The 27,094-nt window shown below is 42.7% G+C and overlaps 2 protein-coding genes across 2 annotated transcripts; one reads left to right on the top strand and one right to left on the bottom strand.

The window, feature by feature from the left end:
• Nucleotides 1-26,902, bottom strand: LOC124627495 (NACHT, LRR and PYD domains-containing protein 12). Its single transcript, XM_053685302.1, has 11 exons — nt 26,725-26,902; nt 26,444-26,565; nt 25,867-25,983; nt 25,403-25,457; nt 24,962-25,166; nt 22,900-24,673; nt 21,500-21,673; nt 18,739-18,912; nt 5,005-5,178; nt 4,524-4,700; nt 1-4,357 (listed from the first exon to the last, which is right to left on the bottom strand). The coding sequence occupies exons 2-11, from the start codon at nt 26,494-26,496 to the stop codon at nt 4,282-4,284; spliced, it is 2,979 nt and encodes a 992-aa protein (XP_053541277.1). The 5' UTR covers nt 26,497-26,565; nt 26,725-26,902; the 3' UTR covers nt 1-4,281.
• On the top strand, nt 6,090-8,075 carry LOC128634612 (uncharacterized). The gene is made up of 2 exons (XM_053685320.1): nt 6,090-6,387; nt 6,484-8,075. The coding sequence occupies exon 2, from the start codon at nt 6,952-6,954 to the stop codon at nt 7,912-7,914; it is 963 nt and encodes a 320-aa protein (XP_053541295.1). The 5' UTR covers nt 6,090-6,387; nt 6,484-6,951; the 3' UTR covers nt 7,915-8,075.
• Nucleotides 26,903-27,094: the final 192 nt, after the last annotated feature.

Raw genomic sequence — 27,094 nt, 5'->3', positions numbered from 1 at the left:
TTCAGAGAGATGTCAGGTTTATTGCAGATTTTACTGAGGTTTATATAGGTATAAATAGCCATGCATAGGTGCACTAATGTGTGGAAATAATATGGAAGTTAAATTGTCTGGCCACGTACGTGAAAAACATCTTAGGCAATACAAGAACGTACAGGTTTCTGATCACATATGGTATGGTTCTCATAGAAAGTTCCTATGGTGACATGTTTACTGACATGCACACATCAGACAGGTTCTGGAAAGTTCATGAGACAGAAATTAAACTATAACCTAAACATACTTATACATATCTAGGGGAATAGAAAATAGAGATTTTCCAACAGACACATTTAAAGAAATAAAAAATCTTTTGTCATTCACACATATACAGTGGCAAGAAAAAATATGTGAACCCTTTGGAATTTCATGGTTTTCTGAATAAATTTGTCATAAAATGTGATCTGATCTTCATCTAAGTCAGGGGTATTCACAAATATAATGTGCATAAAAAAAATAACACAAAAAAATTCTGATATTTCATGTCTTTATTGAACACACTCATTCAACATTCAAAATGGCAGTGGAAAAAGTAAGTGAACCCTTAGAATTAATAACTGGTTGACCCCCCCGGCAGCAATAACCTCAACCAGGCACTTCCTGTAGCTGTGGATCAGACCTGCACATCGTTCAGGAGGAATTTTAGCCCGTTCTTCCTGGCAGAACTGCTTTAGCTCGGTCAAATTCTTTGGACATCTCATGTCTATGGCTTTCTTCAAGTCATTCCATAGCATCTTTATAGGGTAGAGGTCTGGGCTCTGACTTGGCCATTCCAAAAGGCGGATTTTGTTTTTCTGACCTTTGTTTCTCTGTCCTGTTGCATCACCCAACTTCTACACAGTTTTAGCTGATATACAGGCATTCTCACATTATCCTGAAGAATTGTTTGATATACTTGGGAATTCATCTTCCCCTCAATGATTGCAAGCTGGCCAGACCCTGATGCAGCAAAGCAGGCCCAAATCATGATGTTTCCTCCACCATACTTTACGGTTGGGATGATGTTTTCATGATGATATGCCGTGCCCTTTCTACGCCAGATGTAGTGCTGTGTGGTTTTTTCCAAATAGTTCAATCTTAGTTTCATCAGTCCACAAAACATTTTACCAATACCTCTGTGGAGTGTCAATGTGTTCTTTTGCAAACTTCAGGTGTGCAACAATGTTCTTTTTAGTAAGCAGTGGCTTACTTCGTGGTGTCCTGCCGTAGATATATTGTAGACTCATGAACAGAGATGTTAGCCAGTTCAAATGATGCCTTCAAATCTTGGCTGTCATTCAGGGTTGTTTCTTTACCTCATTGATGAGTCTTCGTTGTGCTCTTGGTGTCATTTTTACTGGGCGCCCACTTCTTGGCAGAGTAGGAACAGTCCCAAAGTGTCTCCATTTGTAGAATGTTTGCCAGACTGTAGACTGGTGAATTTCTAATGTCTTTGAAATCACTTTGTAACCCTTGCCAGCTTTATGTAAATCAACAGTTCTTCATCGTAGATCCTCTGAAAGCTCTTTTTGGCAAGGCATAGCTCACATAAGCATGTGCTTTATCAGTCAAAGTAGCTGTAGTCCACACCTCCAAACTCATTTTCTCAAGGAGACTCCAGGTGTGCAAAAAAAACTTTGTCTAAAAAAACTCAAAGCTTTTTTGAGGTCATTAACTCAAGGGTTCACATACTTTTTTTGGGGTTGTTCTCAATAAAGAAATATAATATCAGAATATAGTTTGTGTTATTATTTTAGACACATTATATTTGTCAATACCCTTTACTTAGATGAAGATCAGATCACATTTTATGACAAATTTATTTAGAAAACCATGAATTTCCAAAAGGTTCACATACTTTTTCTTGCCACTGTAGCCTCCTAGCTCCATTGTAGTCAGTTTGCTCTTTGAGCAGAATTAGCAGCCTTCGGACTGTGGATAGCTCTATGAGAGAGATAAAAGTAGTAGACGCAGAGTGTTTCTTTTTTGTCTATATTGCTCATTTCATTCAGTGCTATAAAAATTATGTCTATAAAACCTGCAGAGATGTTACGTATGAGATTTGTATTGTAAGTTACACTTGATTTTAATACTATTGTTATACAACTTGAAGTTAGTAATTTCTCCTGGTTTAAAAGACTGTATTCTACTGGAGAAAATCTAATTGGAGCAATGGAACTTTAAAAATGATTGTTAAATTAAAAACTTGTGTTCATAATTATGGTAATTAAGTACATAACACTTCCTTTTAAATAATGTGAACAAACTAGGTGGAACAACTTAATTTTTATGAGTAATCAACATAAAAACTTATGTTTATTATACAATTTATTAAGTGTTATTTGAAAATACATTTGATTGTAGAGGAAAAGGTCATTTCTCTAACTCAGTGTAATTTGTTGGTTTCATTAAAAGTTGTCGTAATTCATTAGAAGTTGTCATGTTTTTCTTCTTGTTGTTGAGCCTAAACATTTGTTTTTAGAGTGTGCATGTATGTACGTGTAGAATGCACTTGAATGTATTGATCTATGTCAAAGAACGTGTGTGTGTGTGTGGGGGGGGAAGGCAACAGATTACAACAAACCTTTATTATATAAACGATTATCCATTTTTAACAACACCTGTTCAGAAAATGACGGTTGGTGATGACCTACATCTGTTATAAGATAATGACGGTTATTGATGACCTACATCTGTTAAGATAATGACGGTTGCTAATGATATAAATGTAAACCAAATGTAATATTATCTTTGGCGTGATTCTCTCAACATAATATGATTCCTTTGTCTAAGTGCAGACCATATGTGTACATGTCTCAACATAATATGATTACTTGATAGAAGTGCAGACCATAAGTGCAAAATGTATGTAACATTATATTTGATATACAACTCTCAACATGATTAGGATTGAAGATGATGACTGTTAACGACATCTAATTAGAAAATGACGGGTGATGATGACCTTTGACCTAGACCTGTCAGATCCAATTAATGATTTTTAGTAGCTTACATAATATACAAACCAATTCTCTCTCTTATGTGAATAATCTCCAATTCTAGGTCCTTCTGGCTCTACTCACTCCTGGGGCTAGAAAGGGGCAGTAGACCTGACCCTTTGGTTTACCTGGCATATTGTTGCCAGCTAAGAACAGGCTTAAATTCTAAGCAATGGACAGTTTTAATGGGGCCATCTTCTCCATGTGGTCTGATCTTATACAGCATTCCCACTTCACCAATGTACGTCACAATCTCAAACATAGTGGAGCGCCAGACATCCTGAATCTTACGGCAACCATGAAAGTGATTCTTACAATACACTAAAGTGCCAGGGGGTAGAACTGCTCCTGAGTCTGGGAAATTGTTCCTACGGTGAATGACCAAGTGCCTTCAGGAACTGGTATAAATGGAGGTCAAATACTTTTGGTGTTGGGCCACCCAATCTGAATGAGCACCATCTCCTTTCCCTTCTTCACTACCATCAAGCAAACTGTCCACTGGTAGCTTAGGTTTTTAGCCAAACATCAACTCATATGGGTAGTGTTAAGCCGACTGGAGCATCAAAAAGAAGCTGTGGAAGCAATTGTTACAGGCTACTAATTTCAGCTGCAAATCCACTGGCCACCCCAATAGCACCATTGCGTCCATTGCTTTTATTCAAGGTCCCAGTTGAAAGAATTGACATGGACCTCATCAGGCCATTAGAGAGATGTGCACGAGGGTATTGACTTGTGTTATTTCTGGTCTTATTTCATGTAACACTATGTACAGAACCAGTGCCTCCATGCATCCTGAACACTCACTGTTGCATAGGCACTTTTCTGAATCATCTCCTGGGTTTCCCACGACACTGTGTTCATGACACAGCAAAGGTTGGCAGGTTGCAAGGGAAATTTTCCACTGTATTTTCACATCTACTCTTTGGCACAAACCTCATGAATGTGAAACAGTGTAAAGCGCTTTGGAACCACTAAGATTAAAAAAGCGCTATATGAGTGTAGACCATTTACCATTAACATGCCTGCTCCTGCCTCGTGCTTTGGAATTAGTTGGCTGTAGATTTCCGGACGTGTACTTAAGCCTCGTCAGTCTCCATCCCCGGGACAGATCTTTGCCGTTGCATTGTACAGCAGATATTTCGTTACGTGTGTTGATTTCTCCTGTGTATGACCTTCTGCCAGTTCTTGACTTTGTATCTGCTCTGTCCCTTTAAGTTTAATGATTCAGCTCCCAAATTGCTGGAAATGTGGGACGGGTTCTAACTCTTCACCAAAACTGCTTTATCCTGGAGAAGAGGTTTGAGGTGAGACTCCTGTCTCTGGTGAGTTTGTTATCCTTAATGCTAAAAGACAGAAGAGCAGCAGTGTAAACACACAACATCAGCATAAACACCAACACACACACACACACACACACACACACACACACACACACACACACACACACACACACTCTATTCAGTATGATACTGTAGAGTAGAGTAAAGAGACAGTAAGTCAGTAACTCACTATAATGTCTCCAGTTTACAGTGTGGATCCTTCAGAGAGCAGGAGAGCAGGTTCACTCCTGATTCTCCTGGATTATTACCCTTCAGATTCAGTTCTCTCAGGTGTGATGAGGAGTTTGACCTCAGAGCTGAAGCCAGAGCAGCACAACCTTCATCTGTAATACTGCAATAATTCATCCTGCAAAAGAAACCTTCTCACACTTAACACACTCAGTTTTAGCTCTGAAAACATCAACTACACAAAATCTTTATATACAGAACATTTACTCTCCATCTCACACACACAACAATGACAATATATCACATCACTACAATTACACTCACCACAGATGGAAACTGGATGTAGCTGTGTTTATTAAAACTCTGCTCTGTGTGTGTGTGTGTGTGTGTGTGTGTGTGTGTGTGTGTGTGTGTGTGTGTGTGTGTGTGTGTGTGTGTGTGTGTGTGTGTGTGTGAAAGAGAGAGAGAGAGACAGAGAGTACCACAGTATCTCCAGTGTACAGTGTGGATTCTCCAGTCCAGCAGAGAGCAGCTTCACTCCTGAATCCTGCAGTTTATTGTCACTCAGGTTCAGTTCTCTCAGTCTGGAGGACTTTGAGCTGAGAACTGAGGACAGAAATCTACAGCTTTCCTCTGTCAGATTACACCTCCACAGCCTGGAAGAGAAGTGATGAAGTGTTAGAATTACTTATCTGATGTAAAAGGAGGTGTTTCCATCAGGTGGGAAATAAAGTGTTTACCTGAATACAAGGTTCTAATGTCAGGATAAAAATATAAAATGAACAGCCTGTGTATAAACAATAAACTAGTGTTGGCATGTTATTAAAGTAAATGTGTGTGTAATGTACACTGATCTACACGCTGTAGAAATAAATGTACTTTGTTCTGATGTGAGAAGTGATGTAGATATTTCAGCATTAACACAAAGCTGAGTTTCACAGAGACGCTAAAACTGTTGGAGTTCATTGTTCTTTGGAGAGAGAGAGAGAGAGAGAGAGAGAGAGAGAGAGAGAGAGAGAGAGAGAGAGAGAAAAATCTCAACAGCAGAAACAATGCTAATGCTAATCCACACCATATAAAATACACACTAATGTTTCACTCATATAAAACACTGGGCCTCATTTATCACACTGGATACGAATTATTTTCTTCATAAACAGTGTGTAGGAGCATTTACACAAGAACTCTTTAATGTACAAATTAAAATGTAATGTAATGGAACATTTACAGGATGTTGAGAGAAAAGGTTGATGAGGTGTTGGATCAGAGTTAAATGGGCGTGGCCACTCAGCACAAGAGCTAGCTCTTTATGTATGTGCATAGCTGCTTTATCTGCTCTTTATTCTGACCCTTAACCCAGTGTTTCTCCACCAACACCTCACCGTCCTCACTGTCCTTATGTAAATGTGCTTTTTTTGTTTTTTATTTGTAATAAATTTGCAAAGATTTCAAACAAACGTCTTTCATGTTGACATAATGTGGTATTGTTTGTAGAATTTTGAGGAAAATAATGAATTTAATGCATTTTAGAATAAGGCTGTAACATAACAAAATGTGAAGCGCTGTGAATACTTTCCCGATGCACTCATATGTATGTACTGTCGCGACGGGCAGAGATCCGGCGCACACAAGAGGGAAAACGCTCCTTCTCCGACTGCCGCACCGGCACGACGTGGGCAGCTTCCTGCCGAACATTCCGCCAGCTGGAAGGACCGCCGCGGCAGGGCGGGACTGACGCGACTCCGGCCAGCGATTGGCGGATCCAACGGGGAAGTCCCACCACTCAGGCGACGACGGAGGAGGATAAAAGGGCGCGCTTCCAGCCGGGAAGGGGAAGAGAATATCGTGGCGTCAAAACGGACTCCGTGCGTGTTTGCAGCGATTCGCAACCTCCGATCACGACGGTAACCTCACGCCCCACGCTAATTTCTCTCTCTCTCTCTCTCCCTCTCTCTCTCCAGGAGGCGTAAGCGCGGACGAGACCGCCGGATAGTGAGAGTCGCACACACGGAGGACGCCGGCCCGGGAAAACCCCCGCCCCGGGAAAACCCCCGCCCCGCCTCGGGAATTCCGCCTCCGCCACGAGTCGACTCCGCCGGCCGTCACGCCTTCACAAACCCCGCACTCTTCCATTTATAACACGTTCACCTCACCCTAGCCACAATAAAGCACCGTCTGCCACCATCCTTTGGTCTCCTGTGGGTCTGTGCGCCGCCCTTCCCCGGGCTAATTCCTCACAACTGGTGGAGGATGCAGGCGTAGTACAGACCCGCCTACTGCAAAAAAAAACAAAAACAAAAAACAAACAAAAAAAAACAAAACAAAAAAAAAACACAAAAAAAAAAAAAAAAAAAAAAAAAAAATTCATAAATAAACCCGCGAGAGAGAGAGGAAAAAAAAAAAAAAAAAAAAAAGGGGGGCCCCACAAAATGGACCCCACCCTGCAACACCTGCTGGAGACCAGCCTCCAGCAGCACGCCGTGACACAGCAGCTCGCCGAAAGCCTTCAGGTCGCCACACAGACACTGATCGCCATGAGGACTGAGACCCCCGCCGCCTCCACGGCTCTCCCCGACGCAACCAGCGAGATCCGCCGCCTACTACCCCCCCTTGGCCCCGAAGAGGACCTTGAGGCGTACTTCGAGACCTTCGAGAGTATCGCCCGCCGGGAGGGGTGGGACCATGACGACTGGCCCCGTGCCCTTGGTCCCCTGCTCACGGGAGAGGCCCGAACAGCCTACTATGCCCTCGACCCGGAGGAGGCTACGGACTACCTGGCGATGAAGGAGGGAGTCCTGGCGTGGTGTGGCCGAACCCCTGGCCGGGCCGCTACTGAATTCCACCGTTGGGTTTATCGATCAGGTGCTCGACCACGTTGCCAGATGAACGCCCTCCTCCGGATCACCAAACGATGGCTCCGACCGGATCGGCATACCGCCTCGGAGGTGGCGGAGAAGGTGGCGGTCGACCGTTTCCTGAGAGCGCTACCCCGGGCAGAGAGACAGGCCGTGGGGGCCCACGCCCCAACTACGCCCCAGGAACTCCTGACTGCCCTGGAGCAAACCTTGGCCACCCTGGAGCTCGACTCCGGGGAGCAGCAGCACCTCGATCGGCCCCTCGGTGCCCAGGGCCCCCGGTCTGACCGCCAGACCTGGCCCCGCATCTGGAGGAACCCACAGAGGGCGCCCACTTGTGAACACCCCCGAGACGAGCCCATGCCTACAGAGCCGGAGAGGGAAGCTGCCCGGCTGCTTACAAAACCCTGGCTGGCAGGCTGCGCCCTCCATCAGCAGCAACCGCCGGAGGCGCCCTCCGTGACGGTGTGGGTCGAAGGGAGACCCAACCCTCCATCCTGCCTGAGGGGCGCCGACCAAGCGGGACGCTTACCGTGACATGCGTCCATGGGGACACCCGGGAGGTCCCCTCAGCTGAGGTCCAGATCCGGAGCGAAGCCAGCACCTGGCCCCTCCAGGTCGGAATCATCCCCGAACTCCCCGTGCCCCTCCTCCTGGGACGAGACTGGCCAGGATTCCGGGTGGTACCGAGAGCCGAGTCCCAGAGACCGCGCCGGCGGGGGAAGGGGATCCCAACCCAGCCGGCCTACCTGGCCCAGGACGACGGAGAGGCCACCTCAGAAGGTAAGACCCCCCAAACTACTAACCCTCTGTCATCTGTCTTTCCCCAGGTAAACCGGGAGGGAAAGTTCGGCCGGGAGCAGAAGGAGGACGACCGACTGAAGCACTGCTGGACCTTTTGTCAACAGTGCCCGCAGTGCCAACGCACGGCCCCGCGGAGGCCCCCGCCGGCGCCCCTGATACCCCTGCCCATCATCGGTGTCCCGTTTGAGCGAGTGGGCATGGATCTCGTGGGGCCCCTACCCAAGTCGGCCCGGGGCCATGAATACATCCTGGTCCTGGTCAACTACGCCACTCGGTACCCTGAGGCGGTGCCGCTCCGCAAGGCCACCTCGCAAAACATCGCCAGGGAGCTGGTACTCCTCTTCAGTCGAGTGGGGATCCCCAACGACGTGTTGACCGACCAAGGTACGCCGTTTGTCTCGAAGCTAATGGCGGATTTGTGTCGTATGTTACAGGTGAAGCACCTCCGGACGTCCGTCTACCACCCCCAAACCGACGGACTGGTAGAAAGGTTCAATCAGACCCTCAAGCGGATGCTGCGCCGGGTGGTGGACGAGGAGGGGAGGAACTGGGACCTCCTCCTCCCCTACGTACTCTTCGCCGTTCGGGAGTGCCCCCAGGCGTCCACGGGCTTCACGCCCTTCGAGCTCCTGTTCGGGCGGCGGCCGCGGGGATTGTTGGATGTAGCCCGCGAAGCCTGGGAGGAGCAACCATCCCCTTTCCGCTCCGTCGTCGAGTACGTGCAGGACATGCAAGCCAGGATTGACAGGGTGGGCCCCATCGTCCGGGAGCACATGCTGGCGGCGCAGGAGGAGCAGAAGAAGGTATACAACCGCCCCGCACAGCCCCGGGAATTCCAGCCGGGGGACCGGGTCCTCCTGTTAGTGCCCAGCAGCGCCTGCAAGTTCCTCGCCCGGTGGCAAGGTCCATACACTGTCCTCGAGCGCCGGGGCCCAGTCAACTACCGCCTACAGCAGCCCGGTAAGCCGAAGGACGGGAAGCTATACCACGTAAACCTGCTGAAAAAGTGGGTGGAACCAACCCCGGTGGTGTCGGCGTTCGCAGCTCAGGACTCGGACCGGGGCAAGGGTACCTTGGTCGGCTTCGGGGAGGACCTCACCCCCACCCAAAGACAGGAGCTTACCGAGCTGACCGACCAGTTTGCAGATGTGTTTTCGGCTGCCCCGGGAATGACTCAGCTGGTCCAGCATGAAATCAAGACTCCTCCCAGTGTAGTGGTGAGACAAAGGCCATACCGTGTCCCCGAGGCCCGGCGCCAGGCCATCGAGGAGGAAGTCAGTCGCATGCTGCGGGACCACATCATCGAGGAGTCCAGCAGCCCCTGGTCCAGCCCCATCGTCGTCGTGCCGAAGCCGGATGGAAGCATGAGGCTATGCAATGACTTCCGGAGGCTGAACCAGGTGTCGGAGTTTGACAGCTACCCCCTCCCCAGAGTGGACGACCTGATCGAGAGGCTGGGGAGAGCCCGGTTCATATCGACCCTGGACCTCACCAAAGGCTATTGGCAAGTGGCGCTCGCACCGGAGGCAAGGCCTAAGACAGCCTTTAGCACGGCCACCGGCCACTGGCAGTACCGGGTTCTCCCCTTTGGGCTGCACAGGGCGCCCGCCACGTTCCAGCGGCTAATGGACATCCTCCTGCGACCCCACCGACAGTTTGCCGCGGCCTACCTGGACGACGTGGTCATACACTCCTCCACCTGGGCTGACCACCTGTTCCACCTCAGGGAGATCCTGAAAGCCCTCCGGGAGGCCGGCCTGACGGCGAACCCAAAGAAATGCCACCTAGGGCTGACGGAAGCCCAGTACCTGGGATACCGCATCGGACGGGGGATGCTGAAGCCCCAACAAAAAAAGATCGAGGCTGTGAAGGACTACCCACGTCCAACGTCGAAAAAACAGGTACGTGCCTTCTTGGGATTGGCGGGCTACTACCGCAGGTTCGTGCCTAACTTTTCTGCTGTAGCCTCTCCCCTCTCAGACCTTACAAAGAAGGGCCAGCCAGACCAGGGGAGGTGGACAGCCGATGCAGAAAGGGCCTTCCAGGCCCTAAAAGAGGCCCTCACCAGCGCGCCGATACTCCGCAACCCGGACTTTGACCTCCCGTTCACGGTACATACGGATGCGTCCGAGACCGGGCTGGGTGCCGTCCTCTCCCAGACCTTCGACGGGGAAGAACACCCAGTCCTCTACATCAGCCGGAAGCTGTCCCCGGCCGAGAGGAAGTATGCGGCGGTCGAATGGGAGGCACTAGCAATAAAATGGGCCATCGAGGAGCTGCGATACTATCTGGCGGGCAGGCACTTCATCCTCATAACCGACCACGCCCCCCTGCAGTGGATGGCCAAGGCGAAGGACACCAACGCCCGGGTAACCCGCTGGTTCCTCGCCTTACAAGACTTCTCTTTTCAGGTTAAGCACCGGGCAGGGGCCCAGCATGGTAACGCGGATGGGCTCTCACGACGAGACGCCCTCTGGGCCCACCACCGAGCGGCAGTAGGCTCGGAGCTGAGGGGGGGGTACTGTCGCGACGGGCAGAGATCCGGCGCACACAAGAGGGAAAACGCTCCTTCTCCGACTGCCGCACCGGCACGACGTGGGCAGCTTCCTGCCGAACATTCCGCCAGCTGGAAGGACCGCCGCGGCAGGGCGGGACTGACGCGACTCCGGCCAGCGATTGGCGGATCCAACGGGGAAGTCCCACCACTCAGGCGACGACGGAGGAGGATAAAAGGGCGCGCTTCCGGCCGGGAAGGGGAAGAGAATATCGTGGCGTCAAAACGGACTCCGTGCGTGTTTGCAGCGATTCGCAACCTCCGATCACGACGGTAACCTCACGCCCCACGCTAATTTCTCTCTCTCTCTCTCCCTCTCTCTCTCCAGGAGGCGTAAGCGCGGACGAGACCGCCGGATAGTGAGAGTCGCACACACGGAGGACGCCGGCCCGGGAAAACCCCCGCCCCGCCTCGGGAATTCCGCCTCCGCCACGAGTCGACTCCGCCGGCCGTCACGCCTTCACAAACCCCCGCACTCTTCCATTTATAACACGTTCACCTCACCCTAGCCACAATAAAGCACCGTCTGCCACCATCCTTTGGTCTCCTGTGGGTCTGTGCGCCGCCCTTCCCCGGGCTAATTCCTCACAGTATGTATATATATATATATATATATATATATATATATATATATATATATATATATATATATATATATATATATATATATATACACACACACACACACACACACACACACACACACACACACACACACACACACACACATAGTATTTATGCATTAATGTTTATGGATACACAAAAAGCACTGAATTCTACAGTAATAGCAATCCCTGGTTGATTGGTAAAACCTGTCATTCCCCATGGACTGGTACAAATACCAGGATCAATTACATATTTTTGTTGGTGTGAAATTTAATTTGACTCTCTGAATTATCTTTTGTTTATTTTATCCATAACTGACACTTGATCTTGTCTACCACTCACAGGTTTTTGCGAATTATCATTTCATTTGTTAATAAATTTAAGATAAATCCATCAATGAACTCTGTCAGCTCAGCTAACGTGATATTTGTGAATGCACACGAATAACCAAATTGATTCATTTAAAAAACCATCTTGTTTGAATATATTTTGATACATTGAACAAAAAATTATATAATATTAATTAAACATTTTTTAAACTTTCCTACCGACCCCCTGCAAATACACCACTGACCACTAGGAGTCCACGGAAACACTGCACTAGACGGTAGAGTACACAGTATATGTATAGTATAGTATGGTATAGTATAGTACGAGTATAGTACGTCATTTGGGACACAACTTTAGTATTTACTCTCCGAAGCGTGTTTTCAGAACAGAAGTAACATAATGAGTAAATGTACCGCGCACAGACCAACTAATCGATACGATTCATTGACAACGATTTTCATAATCGACTATTTTTGATTTTATCGATTAGTTGTTGTAGCTCTATTTAAAACACAAAAACAGAATTTATTTAGTAAAAGATCATAAATGTCAACAAAGCTTACAGGGAGGACAGGCACTATCCACTCATCTCTGATCACCTGCCAGCAGAATAATGACTGGAAAGATGGAAAAGGAGATTACATTAGAACCGTAACTACTATTACTGTGTATGCATATGTTATGCTTGTTTTTGTGTTATAACCGTCAGTAATTGTGGGAGGGTGAATTATACTGGAGTTGGGGTACTCGAGTCAAATTATGAAGAGAATTCAGACTTATCACACACTCAAGTAAATTTGTACTCAAACTTAGAGAGTGAGTAACAAGAGCGAGAGAGTGACAGAACATTTCCTGATTTCCTGATCAACTAATCTGTTGATGTCCTATATGATGAGGACAAACCTCCTGTAGACTTGCTTAAAGTTGTAATAGAATAAAAATATGGCTAAATGAGTTGAATAGAATATAATAATACATATTATTTTAATGTCACAATTAGAATTTACACTGCCAACCTATATTTAAAAATGAGTGTATGTATGTCTGCGTATATATATATATATATATATATATATATATATATATATATATATATATATATGGGTGAGATGGGGATGCAGGACTGGTGGAGCTACCTCCCTGAAATGAGTTTTTGCACGGTGGGATGTCAGCATAAAATTAAGAAAAGAAATTAATCGATGTCTCCCTGCCACACCTGAAACGCGCGCACAGACAGCCGCCTCATCATGCGAGTACTGAACTGAGTTCTCTTTAGAGGCTTATTATGCTTGGATGGTGAAATAAATACACACACATCATGTCAAAACGCAGGCCTGGCCGAGTATTCATGCAAACACAGTCAGTTATGATTTAAGTGAATGTGAACAGTTGGGGAAAAATCGGAGGTGTGTAAATACAGTATATTAGGTCTGTGCATTAGGTCTTAAAGTGACAGCAGTGTAATAACCTAAGCATAAATTTAATTCTTTTGAAATTCTTTATACCAGTATAAGTTATGTAGCCACAAAAAAATAAGTCAATTCCTCTAATTATTATTTACAGACCCCCAGGGCCATATACTGAATTTCTTAGTGAATTTGCAGACTTTGTCTCAAACCTGGTTCTGTCTGTAGATAAAGCATTAATCGTCGGAGACTTTAATATTCATTTTGATAACCTGGGAGACCCTCTAAGATTAGCGGTTGTGTCCATCTTAGATTCAGTAGGGATTAATCAGAACGTAATCGGGCCTACTCATAATGGTGGTCACACTCTTGACCTCATACTAACATACGGACTAAGTATAGAAAATATTATCATTTTTCCGCAGTCTGAAGTTGTCTCAGACCATTATCTTATCTCGTTCATAATACGTATTGATCATAATATTTCCACCTCGCCTCGCTACCGCATAAAACGTACCTACACATCAGCTACTGCACCGAGCTTCATAAATAACCTTGCAGAAACATCAATTAGATTGGGATCACCGTCAGATCACACAGAACTCGATCAGGTGACTGAAAGCTTGGAGTCAACACTCCACTACATGCTAGATAGAGTGGCTCCACTCAAAAGGAAAATAATTAGAGAGAAAAAATTAGCACCCTGGTATAACGATTAAACGTGAACCTTAAAACAGACCACTCGACAATTAGAACGTAAATGGCGTCAAACCAAACTGGTGATATTTCAAACAGCATGGAAGGACAGCCTACTGAAATATAGGAAATCTCTTGGCGATGCTAGAAAAATCTATTTCTCCACCTTAATAGGAGACAACAAAAACAATTCTAGATTCCTTTTCAACACAGTAGCAAAATTAACTAGGAATAAAACCACTACAGAGAGAAACACTCAATCATTACATAGCAGTGAAGATTTCATGAAATTTTTCAGTGATAAGGTTGAAAATATTAGACGTGAAATACAGGCCATTAAATTAAAACCGGACAGTACTGTAACAAACCCATTAGATGATAATGTAGCAATATCAGATCAATGCTTAGAGTGTTTTGCTCCGCTTAGAGAGACCGAACTAGCTACATTAATCTCTTCAGCCAATTCATCAACTTGCATACTAGATCCCGTACCTACATGTTTGTTTAAACAGATTTGTCCAGGAGTAATTGAACCACTTCTAAATATAATCAATTCTTCCCTAAGCACTGGCTATGTACCTAAATCACTTAAATTAGCAGTTATTAAACCCTTGATTAAAAAACCTGATCTTGACCCGTCTCAATTGTCCAACTATAGACCAATATCAAATCTCCCCTTCATCTCTAAGATTTTAGAAAAGGTTGTAGCAAAGCAGTTATGCTCGTACTTAGATAGGAATAACATTCATGAAATGTATCAGTCAGGATTTAGACCTCATCATAGCACAGAGACAGCGTTAGTTAAAGTAGTAAATGACCTTCTACTGACTTACGATCAGGGTTGTGTCTCGCTGCTTGTGTTACTCGACCTTAGTGCAGCTTTTCATACTATAGATCACACTATTCTCCTTGATAGATTAGAAAATGTTGTTGGTATTAAGGGAACAGTCCTCTCCTGGCTCAGGTCTTATCTGACCGATCGTTATCAGTTCGTAGATGTAAATGGTGATTTCTTCATGCGTACTGAGGTTACTTTTGGAGTTCCACAGGGTTCTGTTTTAGGCCCACTGCTCTTTACTTTATATATGCTACCCCTAGGTCAAATTATTCGTAAACATGGAATTAGCTTCCACTGTTATGCTGATGATACACAGTTGTATGTTTCAGCGAAGCCAGAGGACAGACAGAAGCTTAGTAAAGTTGAGGATTGTGTAAAGGACATTAGACATTGGATGTTAATTAACTTCCTTCTGCTTAATTCTGATAAAACAGAAATACTTTTATTAGGCCCATGTGTAGCTAGAAGTATTCTTTCTGATCACATGCTTACTCTGGATGGTCTTTCTGTTTCATCATGTACAGCAGTTAAAGACCTTGGAGTGATTATTGACTCCAGCCTATCATTTGATGCTCATGTAGATAATATTACTAGGATAGCCTTCTTTCATCTCAGAAATATTTCTAAAATAAGAAACATATTGTCACTACATGATGCAGAAATACTAGTTCATGCATTTGTCACCTCTAGATTAGATTACTGTAATGCCATACTGTCTGGATGTTCCAGTAGGAATATAAATAAGCTCCAGTTAGTCCAGAATGCAGGTGCTAGAGTCCTAACTAGAACTAGAAGATACGACCATATCACACCGATATTATCAATACTGCATTGGCTCCCAGTAAAATCTCACATTAATTATAAAATACTTTTATTAACCTATAAAGCACTAAATGGTCTCGCGCCACAATATTTAAGCGACCTTTTGGTTTTATATGATCCGCCACGCCTACTTAGGTCAAAAGATGCAGGCTATTTGACGGTACCTCGAATAGTGAAGGCTACAGCATGGGGAAGAGCTTTCGCTTATAGAGCCCCACAGTTATGGAACAGTCTTCCTATTAGTGTTCGGGACTCAGACACAGTCTCAGTGTTTAAGTCTAAGCTTAAAACGTATTTGTTTACTCAAGCCTACCCTGACTAGATTCTGTTCTACTACTTCGCAGTCATAATAATCTTTTTTCTCCCTCTCTCCTTTCGCCGAGCCCCACACGAATTTATGGAGATACTAGAGATCCAGATCCTTTCTGCCTCTGGATGGAGCTCAAATCTTCTTTAATTCCAGACTGCTGGGACTACAGCTGCTCCTAACGCCATACAGACTTCATATAAATCCATAATGAACTTTGTCACACTAACTGTTGTTACCCAGATGAGGATGGGTTCCCTTCTGAGTCGGGTTCCTCTCAAGGTTTCTTCCTCTTAAAACATCTTAGGGAGTTTTCCTTGCCACCGTCGCCACTCAGTGGCTTGCTCAGTTGGGATAAATTCGCACCTTTAATATCTGTATACCATGTTGATATTTCTGTAAAGCTGCTTTGAGACAATGTCTATTGTAAAAAGCGCTATACAAATAAAATTGAATTGAATTGAATTGAATTGAATTAATAAACCTGTTGCTGTCTGTGTCATTAATGTTCATCAAACAACAAAACACACAGAGAAAATCACTCACTCACTCATTTGACTGAATAACTTCAGTAAACCTAATAAGAATCACTGTATATGTCATACAGTGAAATTAATTTTATTTTACATTTAATTGTTTTATTCAATTTCTGTAGTATTTCTTAGTTGAACACTACTAATAGACCTATCTAAGAAAACATATTGCTATCATGAAACGTATCGTGTAGTCATATCGCCCGCCCCTAAATGTTAACATTTCGTAATTCCAGTCTTGAATTTCACATAAAATGTGAAATGTACTTCTTAATGTAGTAAATCTCATAAACCCTGCTGATGTTTTTTTTTTTTATTATTTTAGAAATTAAAATGAAAAAAGTTACAACAGAGCTGTGTTCAGAAATGAGTTTGTTGTGATTCTTAGACAGATTACAAGCAGTAATAAAGCACGAAGCTTGTTGTTATGATATGCTGCTAAATGTAACTCTACCCTGTACTCACTCACTCTCTCACACTCTCTCACTCTCTCTCTCTCTCTCTCTCTCTCTCTCTCTCTCTCTCTCTCTCTCTCTCAGACTATATAACTGTGGGGGAGACGCATCGGATCACTGAAATGTAACTCGAAATGGAAGACACAATATTGTGTGATATAATAACAAAACAGCTTCATTTGTATTTTCTTACACTTGTAATCTAATAAAAGTTCTACAAATACCTCTATATCCATTTTTTATTGAAACCATTTTTTGATAGGAAACTAGTCTGATGACATGAAATAAAAATATTAAATTGCAATGGCAAGATGTAATAGTGGTATTTTTTGTTACAGTTATGTTGCCATTGGTTTGTGAAGGTTAAAATACTAATTTAACAGCTCAGTGTTGAGTTTACAATTGCAATTTCAAATCTTTTTTCAATGAAATTACTTTCTGGACTCGGCCAGAATCAACTCGGACTTGGCCATTAAAGACTCGGACTTAAGTCTAACTCGGCCCCTTTTGGACTCAGACTTGGACTCAGACTTGGTCTCGATTCGGATTCGACAAAGGTGGACTCAGACCCAACACTACTAAATATATTTAAAAAGCAGCTTCAACACATTTATTTACCTTGGCTTTCAATTAGGCCTCTTCATTTTAGGCTTAAAACTGTTTGTTTTTTTTTTCCATAATGATCTAATTTATATTTTATTTTCTGTTTGATTGCTTAATTATTTCTTAAGGAGTTTTTAGGTTTTAATATTGTATTTTTATCTTTAATATTGTGTTACAATATTTTTGTTTTAAAGGGGACCTATTAAGCAAAATTCACTTTTAAATGGTGTTTGAACATAAATGTGTGTCGGCAGAATATGTACACAACCACCCTACAATGGTAAAAATCCACCCATTCTTTTTTTTATATTCCAAATAAATCATAAACAGAGTCTCAAAATGAGCCGTTTTTGTTTTCGCCCTAACGTGATGTCACGTTGGAACAAGCCCCGCCTAGGGACTCTGCTCTATTTGCATAGCTCCTCTCCTGAGTGAGCTGCACACAATCGGCCATGTTCTCCTCACTGGAGCTGCTACAGTGATGAGAAGAATGTCTCAGCTTCGTAAGCTTTGTAAGTGTTCTGTTGTTGGCTGTAAGAATGAACGAGAGTCTTCATGTACTCCCGGCATCAGAGACACTGAAGACACAGTGAAGTTTTATTTTTGAAGGAAATGTGCCCCAAAAATACCTAAAATCATTTCACACCAGACTGCTTTGTGAACGAGAGTCAATACAAAGCAGGATTTGATAAAAACTTGATTCTCAAGCATGGATCAGTACCCACTGTTCGTGATCCAGCTTCATATCCAGAAGACGTAAATATCGCACTTTATATTTTGGGAATGTTTGCAAATCATTTTTTCCGAATGAGCTTGTTAGCAGATTCCATGGCTAATGCGGCTAAAATGCCAGAGTTATGTCATCATTTTTATTTTTAACCCGAAAACACACCTTTATTATGTACAATACAGTAAGGTGATTGTCTTTGTGAAAACTGTGTAGGTTTCTGTGAATCATTTTACACCAGGCTGCTTTGTGAATAAGGTTGTTAGCAGATTCCACAGCTAATGTAGTATCAGAAGCAGGAGCTGGTCTCTTCTGGAAACGGGGTGGGGCGCAGCAGCTCATTTGCATTTAAAGAGACACACACCAAAACAGCCTGTTTTTGCTTCTACCCAAAAAGGGGCATTTACAGCAGGGTACAAGATCTGTGTGGTATTTTGGGCTGAAACTTCACGGACACATTCTGGGGACACCTGAGACTTATATTACATCTTATAAAAAGGCTTAAAATAGGCCTCCTTTAATATTATATTTGTCATTTTATTTTATTTTCCATTGTGAAGCACTTTGAGCTGCATTTTATGTATGAAATGTGCTCTATAAATAAAGTTATTATTATTATTATTATTATTACTGTTGTTGTTGTTGTGTGTGTGTGTGTTTGTGTGTGTGTGTGTGTGTACCTCAGTATCTCCAGTGTACAGTGTGGATTCTCCAGTCCAGTAGAGAGCAGCTTCACTCCTGAATCCTGCAGGTTATTGTAACTCAGGTCCAGTTCTTTCAGTCTGGAGGAGTTTGAGCTGAGAACTGAGGACAGAACTCTACAGCTTTCCTCTGTCAGATTACACGCCCACAGCCTGGAAGAGAAATGATGAAGTGTTAGATTTATTTATCTGATGTGAAAGAAGGTGTTTCTATCAGGAGGGAAATAAAGTGTTTACCTGAATACAAGGTTCTAATGTCAGGATAAAAATATAAAATGAACAGCCTGTGTATAAACAATAAACTAGTATTGGCATGTTATTAAAGTAAATGTGTGTGTAATGTACACTGATCTACACGCTGTAGAAATAAATGTACTTTGTTCTGATGTGAGAAGTGATGTAGATATTTCAGCATTAACACAAAGCTGAGTTTCACAGAGACGCTAAAACTGTTGGAGTTCATTGTTCTTTGGACCTTAATCTAACTTTCACACACATACAAATCACATGACACACACAGAAAAACAAAGCTCAACAGCAGAAACAATGCTAATCCACACCATATAAAATACACACTAATGTTTCACTCATATAAAACACTGGGCCTCATTTATCACACTGGATACGAATTAATTTCTTCATAAACAGTGTGTAGGAGCATTTACACAAGAACTCTTTAATGTGCAAATTAAAATGTAATGTAATGGAACATTTACAGGATGTTGAGAGAAAAGGTTGATGAGGTGTTGGATGAGAGTTAAATGGGCGTGGCCACTCAGCACAAGAGCTAGCTCTTTATGTATGTGCATAGCTGCTTTATCTGCTCTTCATTCTGACCCTTAACCCAGTGTTTCTCCACCAACACCTCACTGTCCTCTACTTTCACATTCATCAGGCACTTATGGAGGAGTTCTGGACTGAGCTGGAGCTTGGGGAAATAACATCAACACTGGACGAGTGTGCTCATTCTTCTTCCTGTATTCATCTCTCTGTAATAAAACTACTTCATCTGAGAGGACGAGTCTACTGGTGTTTGTCTAAATTTCCACGACAGTAAACCGAGAAAGCAAGTGGCAGATGTGGTAAGAGTGACACAGCACGCATTCTGATTGGTCTCTCTTTGGGCTAACTAATCTATCACTTTTCTCGTTAGGCGGGCTTTACAGTCGACCTCTCTCTCTCCGAGAGGTGGGGAGGTGGGAGGTAGCCGGTGAAGTCACCTCCTTGAAATGAGTTTTGGCATGGTTACGTTGACATCTGGGGAACCAACTGTTGTCAAAGCCAAGAAACCTGGAACTGTGGAGAGCCTGCAGTCAAAAAGGGAAAGCGACAGAGCCCGAGATAAAATGAGAATAAATATGGTGTGGCTTTTGAGAGGTCGTGAAAACTCAGAGATCTGGAGGGATTGAAGACAGAGATGCTTTTTTCCTGTTAAACAGGTCAGACATTTCAGTAGCTCAATAGGTAGCTAGCTAACTTGATTCAGCAGTTTGTTTGTTTTGCTATGGTCAGTGTGGTAAACTGCACTTATTTTCTGCTAGCTATGAGAGAGAGCAAGTCTCCTCTACTTCAAGAAAACCGTATCCACCTCCATCTCCGCTGTCGAGTATTGGAGCTAATACACAACACACGAATACCTCAGTGTTGCCAAGTCTCATGAGACAAATAAGCAACTGCAGCTTCAAAAACAAGCCCAATATTATTATATCCTGTTACAGGCTCAATGTAAACAGACTCAATAAATGAGCCTACAACATATTAAACTGAAACCACTCGCAGTTTAAAACTAGGGCTGCAACTAACGATTATTTTCATAATCGATTGGTTGGACAATTATTATTTTATTTATTTATTTATTCCCGATTAATCGTATGGGGGCAAACTTTCAGTGCCATTTTTTCATTTATTTAAAATAAAATCCACAGACTGAGTGTTAAAAATAAAAATGTAAGACTAAAACTTTACACAACTGTTTGTCCAATAATTGTTGTGGAGTGAGGGGGGTCCTTGTGGATTGGTTGAAATATGCTAGGGGTCCAAAGCTCACAAAAGGTTGAGAACCACTGGTCTAGTGCATGAATTTTAGAAAGGTAAAATCGTCTCAAATGGAACACAGTTTTTGACTAACCAAATGAAAATTAATCTGCCAACTAGTTGGTTATGAAAATTATAGTGAGCTGCATACATTTTTGTTTTTTAAATATATTTATATATTTCTGCATATGTTTTTGCACGGTGGGATGTCAGCATAAAATTAAGATAAGAAATGAATCGATGTCTCCCGGCCACACCTGAAACGCGTGCACAGACAGCCGCCTCATCCTGCGAGTACTGAACTGAGTTCTCTTTAGAGGCTTTTTATGCTTGGACGGTGAAATAAATACACACACATCATGTCAAAACGCAGGCCTGGCCGAGTATTCATGCAAACACAGTCGGTTATGATTTAAGTGAATGTAAACAGTTGGGGAAAAATTGGAGGTGTGTCAATACAGTATATTAGGTCTGTGCATTAGGTCTTAAAGTGACAGCAGTCTAATAAACCTGCTGCTGTCTGTGTCATTAATGTTCATCAAACAACAAAACACAAAGAGAAAATCACTCACTCACATATTAACATTTGGTTATTATTATTATTATTATTATTATTATTATTATTATTATTATTACTGTTTTTGGGCTGTGTGTGTGTGTGTGTGTGTGTGTGTGTGTGTGTGTGTGTGTGTGTGTGTGTGTGTACCTCAGTGTTTCCAGTGTACAGTGTGGATTCTCCAGTCCAGCAGAGAGCAGCTTCACTCCTGAATCCTGCAGGTTATTCTTACTCAGGTCCAGTTCTCTCAGTCTGGAGGAGTTTGAGCTGAGAACTGAGGACAGAACTCTACAGCTTTCCTCTGTCAGATTACACCAACACAGCCTGGAAGAGAAATGATGAAATATCAGAACTCTGACCTCAAGCACACAAACACAGCCATAATCCAGCTAAAGTTTACCATGTAACAGAAATGTGAGTGTGTTTCTCTTACACACAGAAATCAGAGGACAGACACCCCATCAGTACTATTATTATTATTAATATTATTATTATTATTATTATTATTCACAAATGCTTTATTATAATAAAGGATTTGATCAAACAAAAAACCCTTCTGTTTTCATTCATTTAAGGATCGTTGTAACTGATAACAATAATAATAATAATAATAATAATAATAATAATAATAATAATAATTATAATAATAATAATAATAATAATAATAATAATAATAAATTATTATAAGTTACAATGGTCCTTAAAGGACTGAAAACAGATGTTTTTTTTGTTTGAACAAATGCTTTATTATAATTGAAACTTGAAACCATTTTTTAAAATGAAAGTACTTGTTAAAAGTTCTCCAACTAAAAAATAAATAAAATAAATAAGAAAACTCCCGTTTGAACAAAAAGGAGCAGGACGTGCTGTGGCTTTGTTTGGAAATATTTTGTTGGTGAAACAGAACAGAAACAGACAATAAAATGTAAGACAGGTAATATTAACTTATTCTTTCTGTTAGCATAGCATAAATAAAAATAACATCAGATGTGTGAGCTTTAAAATGTCTAAAATAAATTAATATTTACTGTAGCTGCACAGCCAGACTGCTCCTGTACCTTTAACTCTCACACACACACACACACACACACACACACACACACACACACACACACACACACACATCACATGTTGCATTCATATTGTTCCCATGGTGACAGTGTTATGTTTATCTTGTTCTCAATTGTGAAGTTCTGTTCGTCTTTTTCAAGTGAAAGGAGAAAAGAAAAAGTTCCTTTCACTGGTGTTTAGTTCACAAAATGATCAAAATGCAGTCATGAATACATGCCGTTATTTTGTAGAGATCATTTTCATCAGTTTTAGAGAAAAGGTAATAAATGGTGATATAAGGTTTTGTCCATATGGCCCAGATCTCAGTGCAGACGTAATGTGTTAGTGTAAAAAGTGAAACAATCTTCTGTAACAGTACCAGAGGTTTGTTTAAAGATGATTAGAGTCACAATTAATAATCATTAATCCAAACAGTGCAGTTCAGTGTTGCATTAAAATAACAAACCAGCAGTAATACATTTATAAATAAAAATACTCACACAGCTTTTCTGGAGGCTTTGACCACTGGCAGCAGCTTCAGAAAACATTCCTCTGATGGGTCATATTTCCTCAAATCAAACTCATCCAGCTCCTGATCTGAGTTCAGTAACACAAACACCAGAGCTGACCACTGAGCAGGAGAGAGTCTGGTTCCACTGAGACGACTGTTACCTTCTCTGTTCAGGTAAGTCTGTACTTCCTGCACTAGAGAATGATCATTCAGTTCATTCAGACAGTGGAACAGATTGATGGATTTCTCTGGAGACGGATTCTCCCTGATCTTCTCCTTGATGTACTCGACTGTTTCCTGTTTGCTTTGAGAGCTGCTTCCTGTCTGTGGCATTAAGCCTTGTAAGAGAGCCTGATTGGACTCCAGTGAGAGACCCAGAAGGAAGCGGAGGAACAGGTCCAGGTGTCCATTCTCACACTGTAAGGCCTTGTCCACTGCACTCCTGAGGAAATCAGACATGATTGACTTGCTGAAGAAATGGAAAAGTCCAGTGCGTTGCTCCACTAACACATTTGTCTTTCTAAAAATATAGTGGAGAAATGTGTATAAAGCAGCCAGAAACTCCTGAACACTCAGATGTACAAAGCTGAACACCTTCCCCAGGTGAAGCCCAAACTCCTCTCTGAAGATTTGGGTACACACTCCTGAGTACACTGCAACTTCTCCAACATCAATGCCACACTCTCTCAGGTCTTCCTCATAGAAGATCAGGTTTCCTTTCTCCAGCTGTTGGAAAGCCAGTTTCCCCAGTGCCAGGATACTCTCTCTGGTCTGCTGAGGATCAGGGTCACATTTCTGATAGTACATTTGGTCGTTGTGTTTGATCTGAAAGATCAGGAAGTGTGTGAACATTTGAGTTAGAGTCTTGGGGACCTCTCCACTCTCTGCTTCACCCAACATTCTCTCTAGAACAGTGGCTGAGATCCAGCAGAAGACCGGGATGTGGCACATGATGTAGAGGCTTCTTGAAGACTTCATGCGTGTGATGATTTTATTGGCCAGGCTCTGATCACTGATCCTCTTCCTGAAGTACTCCTCTTTCTGAGGATCACTGAAGCCTCGTACCTCTGTTACCTGGTCTACACACTCAGGAGGGATCTGATTGGCTGCTCCTGGTCGAGAGGTTATCCAGAGGAGAGCAGAGGGAAGCACATTCCCCTTGATGAGGTTTGTCAGCAGCACATCCACCGAGGCTGACTCTGTCACATCACACAATCTCTCATTCTTCTGGAAATTTAGAGGAAGTCGACACTCATCCAGACCATCAAAGATCAACACCACTGTGTAGGAGTCTAGTAATTCTAGTTTTCTCATTTCTGGGAAAAAGTGATGAAGAAGCTCCATCAGACTGAGATTTCTCTGCTTCATCAGATTCAGCTCTCGAAAGGGAAGTGGAAACATGAAGGTGACGTCCTGATTTGCTTTTCCTTCAGCCCAGTCCAGAATGAACTTCTGCACAGAGACTGTTTTTCCAATTCCAGCAACTCCTTTAGTCAGCACTCTTCTGATGGACTTGTCTTTAAAGAGCTCGTTACATTTGATGGGTTTCTCCTGTGTTGCTGGTCTCCTGGACGCTGTCTCAATCTGTCTCACCTCATGTTCATTATTGACGTCTCCACTCCAACCCTCTGTGATGTAGAGCTCTGTATAGATCTCATTAAGAAGTGCTGAGCTTCCATGCTGTGATATTCCTTCATTAATTGTTTTAAACTTCTCTCTCAGGTTGGATTTCAGCTTTGGCTGATACACAGAGGCCACAGACTCTAATAAACAAAGTAATAACATGTTTTAATGCAAAATCACTGAGCACAATATAAAATGTAAAATTCTTTCAAATGCTGCTGTTCATTCCTGATTCATGGACTAAATATTATTGAAGGAACAGGACCACTTTACAGAGTAATCACAAACTGGACCACGAACAGAACAGAAAAGCACGAGATGTACATGATACTGAACTCAAACTTCAAACTAAAGGTGTTCATATCTAAAACTATTTCCTCTCTCTAAAGTAAACCTGATTGAATAAAGCCATGACTCAGAGCTCTTACTGTTGTGCAGTGTGTTAGCGAGATCTGTGTGGTTCATGTTCTTCAGGACGTGCAGTGTGATCTTCAGCGCTCCCTCTCTGACACTGTGCAGATCTTCCTCATTCTCCACCTCCCTCTCAGGGCATGCTGGGTAATCTGGACTCAGGAGCTTCCTAAACCTCTTCAGCTCGTTCTTTATCAGAGTGATGACTTTGTGTTCCAGCTCCTGGTTAGAAACACACAGGAACACATCTAAATATTATAATGTTACACACTGAGAGATGCTTTTATTTTATGAAAAGAAGAAAGGTCTCTTTCTATTACCACAGTTACAACTGAAATTCGGTCTGATTACCCATAATGCTGCTGCACATCGATAAACCTGTGAACTGTCATTATCTTAAATAAAAAACCTGCAACCTACTCACACACAAGTTACACACATTAAAAAGACACAGACACCTTGAATATGGAGTCCAGCTGATTTCTGCTGATGTTTGATTTCTTCTTTTGTGGTCTGTGAACAAATAAAACACATGATGTAATATAGACCATATGTATTCATAGCTGCACAACACACTAATACATACAGAGACAGATATTTAACACTATCCTCTTAACACAATACACTGATTTCAGGGTTTCCTCACTGACACTAACATGTTTATGAATAAAATAGTGATCTAGTCATTAATGTCCCAGGTGTAAATGTTGTTGTGTAGCACCACAGACCCTCCAGCTCAGGGACTGCAGGCTGAACTTAACTCTTAAAGCAGTTTTCCTCACTGCCAGTCCGAGAGCTGCAGCACTGCACACTTTAGTGTTTTACTGCTTCAACACCTGATAAAGCTCATGAAGGGCTTCATAATGAGACCAGTGAGTTTGATCAGGTGGAACACTGCTGTAAAACACCTCACTGTACTGACCTCACATCAGGAGAACTGGCTCCGTCTCTGAAGTTATTTGGAATACCCATTGATGTGTCACTCTTCATGGACACACAGCTGGGTTCTGGTGAGTCTGATCTCTTTCCCTGCATCATTCTGTAATTAGAACAGAAATATCAGCAATAATTAATACTCTGCTGTCTCAGCACTGTTACACAATGTGTTCATCATTAAACACCAATAATTCCATCTTTTTAATTCAGCTACAGTCTGCATACTTATTCAAACAGGAGACACGCCCCATACCTCAGGAATTACACTGATGTCAGGAGTCCCAATCACAGGTAACTGACTCAGCTGGGTCTTAAAGCCTGTAGAGTTCACTGACTCAAAGCTACGCTGCTCTTATCCTCCACATTACACAGTCCTTTTTACTCTTCTGTCAGTGAATAATTTCTCTAAACTGTTCTTAGATCAGATCAGTGATATATTCACTGCTATTAAACACCTTAAACCAAAGTTTAGTTCCTCTGTAAACTAGGGAGTGTTTAGAGATACAGATCTGTTCCCATGAGACGGTGTGTATTTATTGCTGGTGAATGGAAAAGTAACTCACCTCTCATCTTTCTTTAAGTCCTGTTCTCCAGACACACTTATGTTGGAGGTCATGTCTCCTTCTCCAGATTACAGCAGGACACACGTTTACTTCACTCCAACATCGGTGTGTTAAATCAAACCCTGTATCAGCACAGAGTTCACTTACAGGAAATAGTCATGGTATCAAGTCATAAAACAACCTGTGTACATTCAAACCTCAGTACAAACCCACAAAACTCTTCTGCATCTGGTGTACATTCAGTGTGTTTATATATTATAGCTTTAGATTTAGATACTCACTGTGTTTTTACTCCTGAAATGGTTTATTTTCCCCTCGACACAAAATGGAGCTGCCTAGTTTTACTTTTACTGACACCGTCTAACTGGTTTATCTGGTTTATTCTGCAGAGCAGGAAGGGCCTTGGTGTGTGTGTGTGTGTGTGTGTGTGTGTGTGTGTGTGTGTGTATGTGTATGTGTGTGTGTGTGTGTGTGTGTATGTGTGTGTGTGTGTGCGTGTGTGTGTGTGTGTGTAAATGAACAATATTTAATGGTGGATTTTATGTGATTCTGCAGTAAAACATTAAACAGTAAAAATATAACAGCGCATTTTCACATGCTACAAAAGGTTTTATCTTCAAAGTGGGCATCTCCAATCTTTTAGTTTTGTAA

The sequence above is a fragment of the Ictalurus punctatus genome, chromosome 13 (genome assembly GCF_001660625.3).
Source record: "Ictalurus punctatus breed USDA103 chromosome 13, Coco_2.0, whole genome shotgun sequence".
NCBI lineage: Eukaryota > Metazoa > Chordata > Actinopteri > Siluriformes > Ictaluridae > Ictalurus > Ictalurus punctatus.
The sequence above is the reverse complement of the archived record's forward strand: the minus strand, read 5'-3'. Positions and strand labels throughout refer to the sequence as shown.

Coding starts and splice junctions, on each gene's coding strand:
- LOC128634612 (XM_053685320.1), top strand. CDS start 6,952: ATGGACCCCACCCTGCAACACCTGCTGGAGACCAGCCTCCAGCAGCAC.
- LOC124627495 (XM_053685302.1), bottom strand. CDS start 26,496: ATGACCTCCAACATAAGTGTGTCTGGAGAACAGGACTTAAAGAAAGAT. Junction 25,167..25,402: donor AGCTGGACTCCATATTCAAG/GTGTCTGTGTCT, acceptor GTTTCTAACCAG/GAGCTGGAACACAAAGTCAT. Junction 24,674..24,961: donor CGCTAACACACTGCACAACA/GTAAGAGCTCTG, acceptor TTTGTTTATTAG/AGTCTGTGGCCTCTGTGTAT.